The sequence below is a fragment of the Phocoena phocoena genome, chromosome 6 (assembly GCF_963924675.1).
Source record: "Phocoena phocoena chromosome 6, mPhoPho1.1, whole genome shotgun sequence".
In the NCBI taxonomy this organism is placed as follows: Eukaryota; Metazoa; Chordata; class Mammalia; order Artiodactyla; family Phocoenidae; genus Phocoena; species Phocoena phocoena.
The window spans coordinates 111,566,909-111,579,704 of record NC_089224.1 but is presented as its reverse complement, the minus strand read 5'-3'; the positions used below and the strand labels follow the sequence as shown (position 1 = coordinate 111,579,704).

The window sequence follows — 12,796 nt, the reverse complement described above, 5'->3', positions numbered from 1 at the left end:
GCCTTCATTTTTGTTACCCTTTTTAGTACAACGCTCCGTCTTCACCTGCTGAATACATCCACCGGATTGGGAGAACCGCCCGGATTGGCTGCCATGGGAGCAGCCTGCTCATTTTGGCTCCTTCGGAGGCAGAATATGTCAACTCGTTGGCTTCTCACAAAATCAAGTGAGTCAGAAACACGGGGTTTCAGCTGATCTCACCTAATTAATTTTCTGTCGCCTCTTACAGTGGATGGGCCTTGTAAGCTGACGAGGAGCCATTAACCCTTGTGATCCCTAAGTGTGTCCCAGAATAGCCAGTGGCAAAGACTGAAACCCTTAACGCCATCAGCACATGACAGTTTTCATTGCGTTGCCATTCCAAGGCGTAGAACGATCTGTTGCGCTCTCTCTTTCAGGTAGAGTCTGTGTTGGCGTCGCTCCTGCTGTGAAATCAGTGTGCGCCACCCGCCCAGCCAGCTTCTCAAAGATCTCTCTTCGTCACCCTTTTTGTTTCTTGCAATTAATTAACGCTTAGGACCTTTAAAGTTGGAAAAACATAATGCTTTTGATTCTTTACACAACTCCCCCTCCCCCAGGAAAGGAAAACGAGGGAAGAAACCATGAGGGGCAGGTGAATCATGTACCACATGTTTGTGGCCAAGGCTGTCCAGCTGCTGTCTCGTGTGCACCCAGTCAGATGGCAGCCTCTCACACCCCCCAGCGTCAAGCCCCCAGTTCCAGCCCTGGGTCGGGGACTCCACGGGGCTCAGCAGCATGGAACCTTCGCCAGGGGCTTCCATCGAACCCCGATCTCCCCGAGGAAAGACAAAGAAAGCAAAGACAGAGGACAGTGGCTCGAGCTGGCCGGGGGTGATTGTGATGAAAGCAGAGAGCATCCACCTGGGCCACAGAAATGAGTTTGTTTAGTCATGTTTTCCATAAAATCTAAAGTAACAGGCTCTAAAAATGGGCTTCTAAAGGCATGCGGTTTTTCACGAATTTCTTCTGCTCAGAGAAAGCACAGTGATGCATAGAATGTTTTTGGAGGCACAGGAAGAGCTGTGTGATGCCCAAGGTGGTGGCACGGTACACGCCGGGCACGGGAGTGGCCCAGCTGCTCAGAAACCACTCGGTGACTTCCCCTGTCCCCAGTCAGACTTCAACACTCTTCCGAGATTGCTGGTGTGACCGTTCGTGGAATGAAGCTTTCTCAGAAAATGTGCCTCACACCCCTCAGTGTCGGGGGAGGCGAGGACCCGCTCCCGATGAATTCAAGAGGGCAGAAGTGGAGATGGTGTGGGTTTTCCTCTCACGTAATTCTCTCATCTTGATACAGCTTGTCAGTTGAAGGAGTGGTTTTTGTTTGTTTCAGGAAGACGTGCACGTCTCCTCTTGTGAGAGAAAATCTCATGTAGATCAGTCAGCGTTTCACCAGGAGCTCCATCTCCAGCTGGATTCTGAGTTCCCGGGGGCTGGAGGCCGCGTCAGACTTCTTACTGCGGCCCTTTCCGAGTCTAGGCGGCACCCGATCAGGCAGTTACACTCCAGAAATACAGGGGGGTCGAAATGAAAACCTGTCCCAGCGCCATAGCTTTTTCCCTCTGTCCCGGCGATTCGTGTATGTGTGGAAGGTACTCTCAGAGGTGTGTTGTCCCACAAGAGGAGGGACTCACTGCACCTTGGCAGCCTCTCTCTGCCTCCATGGCTCCCTCCTCCTTCCGTTCTAGACCCACAAGTTCACGTTCTCCCGTTCCTCCCCGTCAGCAGCTCTCTGTGGTTGGCCTCCTGTGCTCGTTCACTGTGATGTGATCTCCTTGGAGAAACGGGTGCAGACGGTTCCGCAGTCAAAGGGTGATGGTCAGCACAGAGTTGTCAGCACAGATGCCTCTGCCTCTCTCCCTCTCATCATTGTTCTCGAATAAATGCCTTCCAGTTGATTGCTATGGAAGGTTCAAATGTAAGCCTGAAATTGAAAAAGGGAAAATAATAATTAGCACCAACACGAATCATTGGTGAGCTGGGTATATTTTAAAGGTATAAAAAGGACAGCCCTTGGGACTTCCCTGGTGGCACAGTGGTTAAGAATCCGCCTGCCAGTGCAGGGGACACAGGTTTGAGCCCTGGTCTGGGAAGATCCCACATGCTGCGGAGCAACTAAGCCCGTGTATCACAGCTACTGAGCCTGCGCTCTAGAGCCCGCGAGCCACAACGACTGAGCCCACGCGCCGCAACTACTGAGCCCGTGCGCCTAGAGCCTTTGCTCCGCAACAAGAGAAGCCACCGCAGCGAGAAGCCCATGCACCACAATGAAGAGTAGCCCCCGCTCGCCGCAACTAGAGAAAGCCCGTGCGCGGCGGCGAAGACCCAATGCAGCCAAAAATAAATTTATTTATTTATTAAAAAAAAAAAAAGACAGTCCTCCCTTTTGATGATCTTTTCTGGAAAAAGAGCCCACAGCATTCATGGGAAATTCACAAGGTTCACAGTCAGGAGAGAACTCAGTGATGCCAGAGACTCGGGGAGGAATTTCAGAAGGACGAAGACTGGGAAATACTGCAAGGAAGAGATTTGGGTCTTACGTGCTGTAAGAATGTTCTTACGGGGGGTGTAAGAACATTCAGTTAAGGGGCAGAGAGTTCTGTAGGAGTCCAGCCTCACTGGTTTCTGCCCTGAAAGTTCACCTATTGAAGTGCCTGGTCCTGGACCACTGGCTGCTTCACCGGTGAGACGTAGTCAACCCGAGAGATGATCAGATCTGTCGCTGCGATACTGCCGTGCGCTACACGTGCTGATTTCTGTTTGAGGAAGGGCTGTATGTTGGGGATCTATATAGAAACTGTCTCTTTGACTTAATAACAAAAACTAAGTCTAATGAGAACTGATTAAAAAGCATGCCATGGAAAGAGGCAGACTTGAAGATTCTTGGAATACAAAAGGTACACGTCTAAATATCAGAAAAAGGAGGAAGACGTGTGTGCCTGTTCGGTGCCTAAGAGCCTGAGCGCCAGGCGGCGGGCTGCTGGGATGGCTGATGAATTACAGAGAAGATTCAGGAGGGCAGGCGGAGGCTCTCAGCAGCAAGGGCCATCGCAAAAATCGCCGCCCGCCCCCATACCCCCAGCGCGTGGAGCTTGCCCTGACAGCTTCATTTAGCAGGGCTAGAGACAGGTGCCCCGGGCCGCTTCGCCTCTGTCTGAACGCCCGGAACTTTGTCTCTGCAGCCTTCCGACTTCTTGGTGTTTGCCAACTTCTTCACTTCTTCCCACTTCTCCTTTAAACGTGTTTCTGATGAAAGTCATCGTTGGTTTATTAAAATGTAAATGCTTCCTCGAAATGTGTTATTTCTTAGATCAAGCATAAGACAGCTCCGCGAATCTATTTAGCTGTCTCTCTTCATAGTGAGGTGGGATGATTCAGGTTTGTTGATAGAACCATACATAAGCAGAGTAGATGTGCTTTGTTCCTCGGAAGCAGTGATTTCTTAGACTCGGAGGAAAAGGCCCTTTTCAACTGTAAATCACTCCAGTTCAGTCCCATCTCCTGTTCACTTAGAGTAGATGGTCCCCCAACATTGTCATATGGACACATACAGCCTACGAGCTGTGCCCTGGCTGAAGGTCAACATTTGAGGAAACTGTGCCTTTCTGTGGCATATTTAGTTCTTTGTATCCCTGGCTGCAAATGCCATTATACCTATGTTCTTTCTCCCCACTTCAGGATCTGACCCCAAGTTCTCATGTTGCTTTTACTTTTGTATTTCTTCTTTTTTTTTTTTTTCCTCAAGAAAAGAAGCGATGAATAGAGGCAGGTCAGCTAGAAAAAGGAGAAGGCAGGGCTGGGCTCTGATTCTTACCTTCCTTCAGCTTTCCAGGCATAAATGAGATGCAAATTCAGTAGCCGTAACATTTCTCTCCCATATGAAAAACATTTTCCAGGAAGCCGCGAACATTCCCCCCGTCCCCCGCCCAACTCCTACACTCTTGGTATGTACTCTGCATTCTCTGGTTGACTCTGTAAAAATATTTTCCAAATCCACGTGGCTGTGAGCTGGCAGCGAAGAAAGAACGCTGAGGGCTGGGGGCTGGGGGTGTACGGGGAAGCAGTGACAGCTCAGGCAGACCATGTCACAGACACGACATGTTCATTCATAGCTTTGTCAGAGTCACCTTTGGGGGGGAGTCACCTTTGTCTTCTCCCACAGAAGAGGCTGCCATTCATGTTTTAATTTGCTGTTACATTTAGGAAAAAAAAAAAAAACCCAACAACATACAAGAAAATCATTTATCTTTTCATGATCTGTTTTTCTCCCCCAGAGCGCCTCCTTCCCCCTTCCTCTCTCCCTGGGGAGTCTGTCTCCCTCCTCGCCTCTAACACAGGACTCTGCCGCGTTCCCTTCCTGGGGCGAAGGCTGGGGCCTTCCGGAGCCGTGGGGGACGGTGGGCTGTCCAGACTCCCCTGCCAGGCAGCTTGGAGTGTCTTATTCTGGCTGCTGACGGCTTCTGTTCACAAGGGAAGCCTGAGTTCTGGTTTCGGCCGTTCGCATGGGGCTCTAGATTCACCAGAGATCATTTGGTCCTCACCCCTGAATAATTAAGAGACTAGAGCAGCAAAGATCCCTCAGGGTAGATTAGGAGAGAGTTCTGGTGCCATGATGGGCGATGGGCGTTGGTCACCTGTTTACCTTCACTCAGGTGTTTGGTTAAGCCCCACAGTTAAGGGTCTTCAGCCACCTCCTTCCTTTAAGTATGAAACTAAAGGGACTGTCGGAAATGTTTCTTTAGTTCGTCTTCTCAAGGCACGGTCATCTATCTATGAGCAGGCCTATTTATTTAGTGTTCCAGATTTACTAAGAAATAATGACATGATCCCTATAGAGGAGATTCTAAATAAATGTGTAAATAAATTCTAAATAAATGTATAAATTCTAAATAAATGTAAATGTATCAGGCGGGAAGGAAATTGTTGGGAATATTACCCTGTCTGTCCCTTTAATATCATAGAGGGCCCCTTCCTTCCAAATTCCTAAAGGTTTGGGAAAACATTCCCTTTCCCTGACCGAGCGTTGCTTCTCCTTTATATGGAATTAACCTGATGAGAGGCGAGTTTTATGCATCAAGATTCCAAATGTTTTTGAAAGAACCGAAGGTTTACCTCGATGTGCCCTTCCTTTTACAGTGTTTCTGAGATAAAGATGGAAGATATTTTGTCTGTTCTGGCACGGGATGACTGTTTTAAAGGGAGACGATGGGGAAGCCAGGTGAGTTTTCTTATGTATCGTGCTTGCTGCTCACAGGCGTGACGCATTTCCTGATTTGGGGAAGCAGTGATTCTGAGTATGGGGCAGTTACTGCCTCTGTCAAGTAAGACGTGTATTTTAAGGACCATGAACATTAGGGGAGGCCTCATCTTGATGGTGTTTTTTCTGTCTTTGCTCCTGGACATGTTTGCTGGGCTCATCCAGTTAATGGGCTCCAGTCCATCCTGCGCGTCTGCCAGGCGGTCGCGAGCTCCCCAGAAAGCAGGTCTCATCCCAGGCCAGAATGAGTCTGGAGGCAGCGTTACACACTCAGCCCTGGTGGTTCCCCTCGAGATCAGCAACAAGGACACCTGGCTAGACGCGTCCACCCCAGAAAGCATGGAAAAAATAAATAGCTCGGAATCTCCATTCGGACACACTTAGTTCATCCATCTTTTAACATTCGCTGTACACAGAGGAAGAGTGACGTTGAGATCATTAAGAAGAAAAATGTTTATTATCCGCGCAGTTCCACATGGAGATCCTGAGCAGTTGCAGACAGCCCGGGATCCTTTCCTGCTCCTTTTCCGAGACTTCCCTCCTGCTCGGAATCACTGCCCCGCCTCCGCCCCCCACTCTACCGCGTTACTCATTGTACCACGTGTACTTGTCAGCGTGTGTGTAATGATGCTGCTGGGCGTAATTTCGTCCATGAAATTTTAATTATTTGGATATTTTACATTTCTGATGCCCGAGGATAGACTGGAAAGTCAGAGCCAAATAGACCGAGTTTAAGAGTTTCTTCTGTGCATTAGGACGTGTCTTTATGTGGATCAATATTCTCCCTGAGGCAGGGACTCCATCTGGCTGACCCCGACTTAAGTTCTGATCCAGAGATGTATCTAAGAAAAGGGGAGGAAATGATAATCAAGTGTCCATTACCGCAGCGTGTGTTGCAGACGGGACTGTGCTAAGCTCTTTACACGCTTGGTCCCGTTGCATCCTCTCAGCAGCCCTATGAGGCAGATGTTACTGTCCCACTTTATAGATGAGGAAACCGAGGCTTAGAGAGCTGAAGGAACATTCACGAGGGCGCAGTAATCGTTGATTCTCCTGGTGTGAAAGCAGGCCATCTAACTTCAAAGCACCTGTGCTTCACCATGTACCAATAAGCCTCTGTTAGTATTAGTTAAGCCCAGAAATTGGAACTAAAGTGCTTGTTAGATTGGGTAAGTTAGCCATTTTCATAAAGGTGAAATTTGGTCAGTAATGGTACCACAGCAGAGATCCCCATGAGCAAGAAAGTGATTAAGGACTCAATTGATCAACATGTTATTTTAAGTGATATTTCATTATAGAACAACCAGGACACACGAGACTTTGGACCATCCCATATTATCGATAGTCTGTTGTCAAGAGAACTGACCAGAAATGAGACACTCATTGGTCTTGGTACACTTCTCTGTTCTTCGGAAACTACTGCAAATTCTAGTTGGCGGGGGGTGGGGGGGCGGGTGGAAAGGTGGGGTGGGGAGCAGTTGTTTTCTGGGTTTTTTGGGTTTTTTTTTTTTCAAATGTTCCCACAGCTATTTAATTATAGCCCCGGGCCAGCTACATGGGATAAGCAGGGGTACCTGGGGAGCTGTCTGAGGCGGCATGTAGCAGCAGAGCGGTCAGGAGCATTGGCCTTAGGGCCCAGTTCCTCATCTCACCAGCTGTGTGGCTTTGGGCCAGTACTGGACCTTCCTAAGGTTCATGAGTACATTTCTTTATGTGTACAACTGAGATAATATTAGTGTTCTCAGAAGGAGATTGGAGGGCTGAGTAAGAAATAGCCTGAAAGTCCCAACACAGGTACCGAAGGGTATTCATTATTATTACTATTATTATTATTATTTTGTTACATCAGTTAGTAGCAGATGTGGAATTACAGTCCAGACTCATTGACATGAAGCCCAGCGCCTTTTTTTTTTTTTTTGCTGTTTCACACTAAGTGGAAAATTGGCATCTGCCTGCTCTCCAGAAATGAGAGCAAGCCACAAAATTACAAAATGAGATGGTAAAGGTTTGAATAATCTAGCCTTACACTGTTTCCAGGACCGGCTTTGGTGTCGGTATTTACGCCCTGAACACAGCCCAGTTCTCTCCCGGGCACCGATGGTCGTGTGCCCCTGCGCGTCTCTGGGGAAGCTGTGGAAGGGTGCAGGGCCCCTCCGGCAGGACGCTCCCCCAGAGCAAGGGAACGTTCCCTCTGCTCTTTCGGGGAACAAGCCATCCGCCCTTCTGTGGCCTGGCAGCCCCAGTTCCTCTCCTTAAGCCTTTTCTGTGGCCTGAGGCCAGCCTTGAAGACTGGCTGGGGCTTGAGGAGCCATCGTAAGATGGTGGGTGAGAGCTGGGGCCCAGAGTCGGACAGACTTGGGTTTGAGTCCTTGCTTTATAGCCAGTCGTTCTGCAGCCTTGAGCAGACTATCTCCTCCTCCCCAGCCTCAATTTCCCCATCTGTAGAATGAGGACAGCACGAGTACCCATCCTGGAGGGTTGCTGTGAGGTTTAAAGAAAACGAGGCCCGGCATGCTCTGCACACTCTGGGCCACGTGAGTTCACCTCAACCCTGAATTGCTGCTCAGATGGACAGGATGTTTTGATATTTTTAAGGTCTGGTGATCTTTGGTTTTAAAAAGAAAATGTGCTAATCAAGGTTGCGCTTTCACTGACACCAAAATAACTGGTTAACTTAGAAAACTCAAGTAATCATGCCAGGTTCTAGATGACACATCCATAAACACCACTTGCTGGACCAAATTTACCTTAAAGTAAGAGGACAAAGAAGAACGAAACTAACTTGACTTCCTTACTAATTTTCTCATAGAGAAACAGCCTGCAAGAGTATATTACGTGCGTGCCTCACGTGAGCAGTAAAGAGAATAAAGTAAATGCTGGCACAACTTATAATTCTGGGGTTTTGTTACAGCTTTTTTTTTCTTTTTTTAAAAAGTTATTTATTTTTGGCTGCGTTGGGTCTTTGTTGCTGCAGGCGGGCTTTCTCTAGTTGAGACAAGTGGGGCTACTCTTCGTTGCAGTACGCAGGCTTCTCACTGCGGTGGCTTCTCTTATTGTGGAGCACGGGCTCTAGGTGCGCGGGCTTCAGTAGTTGTGGCACATGGGCTCATTAGTTGTGGCTTGCGGGCTCTAGAGTGCAGGCCCCAGTAGTTGTGGCACACGGGCTTAGTTACTCCGCGGCATGTGGGATATACCTGGACCAGGGCTCGAACCTGTGTCCTCTGCATTGGCAGGCGGATTCTTAACTACTGCGTCACCACGGAAGCCCTTAATCCTGTTTTTTGTTTTTTAGTTTTGGCTGCGTTGGGTCTTTGTTGCTGCAGGCGGGCTTTCTCTAGTTGCAGTGAGCAGGGGCTACTCTTCGTTGCGGTGCACGGGCTTCTCATTGTGGTGGCTTCTCTTGTTGCGGAGCACAGGCTCTAGGCGTGCGGGCTTCAGTAGTTGTGACACATGGACTCAGTAGTTGTGGCTCGCGGGCTCTAGAGTGCAGGCTCAGTAGCTGTGGTGCATGGGCTTAGTTGCTCTGTGGCATGTGGGATCTTCCTGGACCAGGGCTCAAACCCGTGTCCCCTGCATTGGCAGGCGGGTTCTTAACCACTGCGCCACCAGAGAAGTCCCTTAATTCTGTTTTAAATACAGTACGTCTTAATTGGTATCCTCAATGTGGGCAGTTCTCTCTGGCACACAGGCCGGTGCCGGACAGATGAATGTGGGCTCAGTAGCTGGGCCTTCTACACACCGAGCCAGACACCTCATCATAATGCCCGTCTTCACCCAGCTTGGTTGAAGGCCATTGTAAATGTCCTTTGGCATATACATTTTGGGGCTTCTGTGAACAGAACGCAAGCGAGTGAAGCATCTGTAAAATGTATATTTCATATTTAGGTATATAAAATATATATAGCTACGTCTGGGTGCGCGAATGTTCAGCCACCTACAAAGAGAATAAATTTGATCTTTCAACTTGACTGGGAAGCGCTCAGAAGGTTCTAGGGACCATGGGGGTAAAACTCAGCTTGGCAATAAAACGATTAAAACAAAATCCTTCCATTTAGTTTAAAAATGCCTTAGAAGTTGGCGATTTCAAGACACATGCTTCAAATAACCACCCCCCGCCACCCCGCCCAACTGCTACCACCTAAAACTGTGTACAACAAAAATAACCCAGCCCAGCTGTTAGACTCATCTGTTGCCTCTTGATAGGCATGAGTTTTCATCTTCACAGTATAAACACAAACCCAAACATGTTTTTCCTAAGAGTTTTTTTGTGCTATGAAATACGCCTGCAAACTCATCCTAACCAAAAGCTCACTGGCATGGTGAGAGGTTCAGATAAGATCACAAGCCCCTAGCCTAGTTTTTGTGGGTTGTCTCTCCTCTCCAAGATCAGTGGGGTCTTTACAGAAAAAGGGTATTGAGTGCGTCTAGACCTTTGGAGATGTTATTTTTCTAGACGACCCACAGTCTGCTAGTTGCAAGTTGCTTCATGAAGCAGGACTAAGCCTGCGTGTTTGAGGGCGGGAGAGCCCCCCCCCCCCCCCCTGCTGCGGGGTGTGCCCTCCGGGCTCTGACCCCCTCTCGTTATGGGAGCATTCACCTGTCTGGGGCTGAGCCAGCACTGCATGACTCTGCTCCCTGTGTCTTCAGTTTAAATTCAGACTGTCCTCCCAAGAAGACAGCTGAAAAATACTCGTTCTCAAGAGGGGCAATTTTAAAATAAAGTATTTCTGGAAGTGGCGGGGTAAGACCTTCTCTCTCCTAAGTATATTATGTTTTCTGCCATTAACTTTTTCTTATATTCTACTAAAGTGACCTCATCATTTCAAACATGTGAACCTAGTTTTATCGCGTTTTTTTCTACATATTTCACTAGTATACACACTCACATTATATGTATGTGTATATGTAATTTTTTTTTTTTTGGGTTGGGAAGAAAAGATACCTCATTTTGAAACCTAAAGGGGGAAATAAGAAAAGCCCTTTGTAATATATTGCCATATTATCACTAAATCCCCTGACAGTTGTGACACAGAAGCAAGTCACCTGTCACTTAAGCTTGAGGTCTCTTTAATTTTCTCCTGGAATTCGCACCAGGCTGTCTTTAATTTGAGGCCTTTATTGGAATTCTGAAACCTCTCTGCCTCCCTGGCTCTCAGATCTATTCTGAGAGCTGTTACAGAATGTATACAATAACCAACAGAGGGATTCGAGAGGGCTGCAGCTCTGTTTATTTAACACTCTAGAGGGATTTTTGTGCTTATTCGGTCCTGGCTGCCCGGCTTTCAATATCGCTTTGACAACCATTCTGCCCTTCTCATTAATTTTAAACAGTTAAAACACAGGAAAAAGAGGAAAAAGTTTTCATTATTAAAGTGCTTTACTTTTTAATAACAGAGGATTCTGTCCGCCAGGGGAAAGGGCATCCTTGCTAATTTCACATTCATATTAAAAAAAAAAAAAAAAAACCGCAAGGAAGGTGACAGTTTCGCTGCTGAGGTGGCTTAACGAAAAGAGGGCAGCAAAAAAAAAAGTTTGCATTTCACATCAGTTAAGAGGGTAAAAAAAAAAAAAAAATCCTTGTTAATGACAACAGCAAATGTCCACTTTCGTAACACAGCTCCTGAGTGACTTTTCTCTTGACATTTGAGTGGATAAAACCCTTAGGGGGACCATGTACCGTGAAATCAGATAGACTGTCATCAACCAAACAGGTAGCAGGAATGATTTGACTAAACTAAAAACATTTTCAGGTTGTGAAGTCTCTATTAACACAGAGACGAATGTCTCTCCGAAGAAGGAGGCTTTTCCTTCTCCTCCCTTTATTCTTTCTGCGGCAGCTTTAAATGTGAAAAAGACCCGGGTGACGGGGTTAGGGTCGGTCAGCCAGACCCAGGGGCTCGCACCCTGTCCTCTACAGGAGTTAAAAGCAGCATGAGCTGGGTCTCACGCTGGTGAGACCCACACTGGGGGGTGAGTGTGGGTAGAGCTTAATTGGCACCATCCAAAGAATCAACATCTTTGGGGAGGCACGGTAGCTGGATCGGGTTCTTTTGGATCTTGGTTTCGCATTCAACAGAGAACATTCGTGTTAAGATGCAGGAGACAAAAGCCACTTGTTTTTAGGGGGATATAAAGAAAGGAAATCTTTTCTCTGGGGTTGCTAAAGGCTGAAAAGAAGAGAAGTTTCTATTTTCCTAATATTTTCCATCTGTAAGGTCTTTGATGCAGACAGATGTGAGTTCTTACAGAGGGACTGTTGGCTGCAACGATCCATGCCATCGTCTTGAATGTGGTTTGCTGGAGCAGCCCACTCCTCAGTGGGTTCCTGGGAACTCAGCACAGAGGTGTGGGCTGAGAGAGTGAATCTGAGACACTCAGAGTCTGAACCTCCTAGGAAAGAGGAAGCATATGCTCTACGATTCAAGGACAGACTCACCTGTGGTCAGGTGACTGTGGGATGCTCTTAGACGGGAACGGGCAGGCTTCCACCAATGAGTATAAGGCAGGGGAGGAGACTGAAGGCCTAAACGGGCCATACAAGACGCCTTTAAAAACTGCTTGTGTCCAGTGGTGTTTTAAAGGCCGGAATTGGACTTGGAAAATTCCAAAGTGTCTCCAGTAGACTTTGATTTTGAACATGAGTCATAAGAGGCCAGGAAGGAAAGTAAATAAGTAAATAAAGAAGAGACGTGATCTGCTCCCTCACCAAGCCACCCACCCTCATCTTCACTTGACTTTAGCATCTTCATCGCTCCCTTTTTTTCCCTAGTAATATTGAAAGGATTACCCTTGTTGGCCCCTCTGTGGTTACTGTGTGATTTTACTGTTATTAAATCTGTTATAAACTGCTTCATTATTCCTGACTCTGACTGTCTCTCCTTTAATCCTTCCGTCACCCTCCCAGAAACGCCGCTCTGTTGGCCCCCAGGAAATCCGAGAGCGAGCCACGGTCTTGCAGACAGTGTTTGAAGATTACGTGCACTCCAGTGAGAGGACGGTCTCTGGGGCCAAGAAAGGTTGGTCGACTTCTTAGGTGATTGTGGATGGATAACCCTGCAGGGCATCGTCCCCACCTCCACCCGCACGCCCCCCAGACAGGTTGAGAGGCCAACCAGGCGTCTTTGCTCACCAGCAGAAGCCTTCAATCTCCCTAATTCTGCAGGGTTTGGAAGCAGGCACGGAGGGCTTTAGAGTGATATTAAATGTTAATTTCATCCTTCCCCGTGTTTTGCACAAATGAGGCTTTATCTTGGCTTACGTCAGGACTAGAGCTTTGACCTAGCAACTTGGATCTCAGGGATCCATTTTTCTCTTTCTTAGAAAACCAGATAGAAGAGATAGGACATGTCAGTAGGAACAGTTATAGAGATGGAAATTAGAGATGAAGGCAAGGGCTGGAATCATTAGACCAAAGCAGTTCCTGTTTGAAAGGACAAAGGAAAATGAGAAGAACAGTGCTGAGGAAGGGCTGTAGGCCGTGAACCCCGTTCCTGGGAAATGTACAAAAGAGTTAGGTAC

The 12,796-nt window shown here is 47.6% G+C and overlaps 1 protein-coding gene across 1 annotated transcript in view; it reads left to right on the top strand.

Moving 5' to 3' along the window:
* DDX31 (DEAD-box helicase 31) overlaps window positions 1-12,796 on the top strand; it is a 72,733-nt gene that overhangs the window by 37,927 nt on the left and 22,010 nt on the right. The window contains exons 16-18 of the mRNA XM_065878647.1: window positions 27-166; window positions 5,158-5,239; window positions 12,183-12,294. Of these exons, the coding sequence (XP_065734719.1) occupies window positions 27-166; window positions 5,158-5,239; window positions 12,183-12,294 (334 nt within the window). The remainder of the gene's footprint in view (window positions 1-26; window positions 167-5,157; window positions 5,240-12,182; window positions 12,295-12,796) is intronic.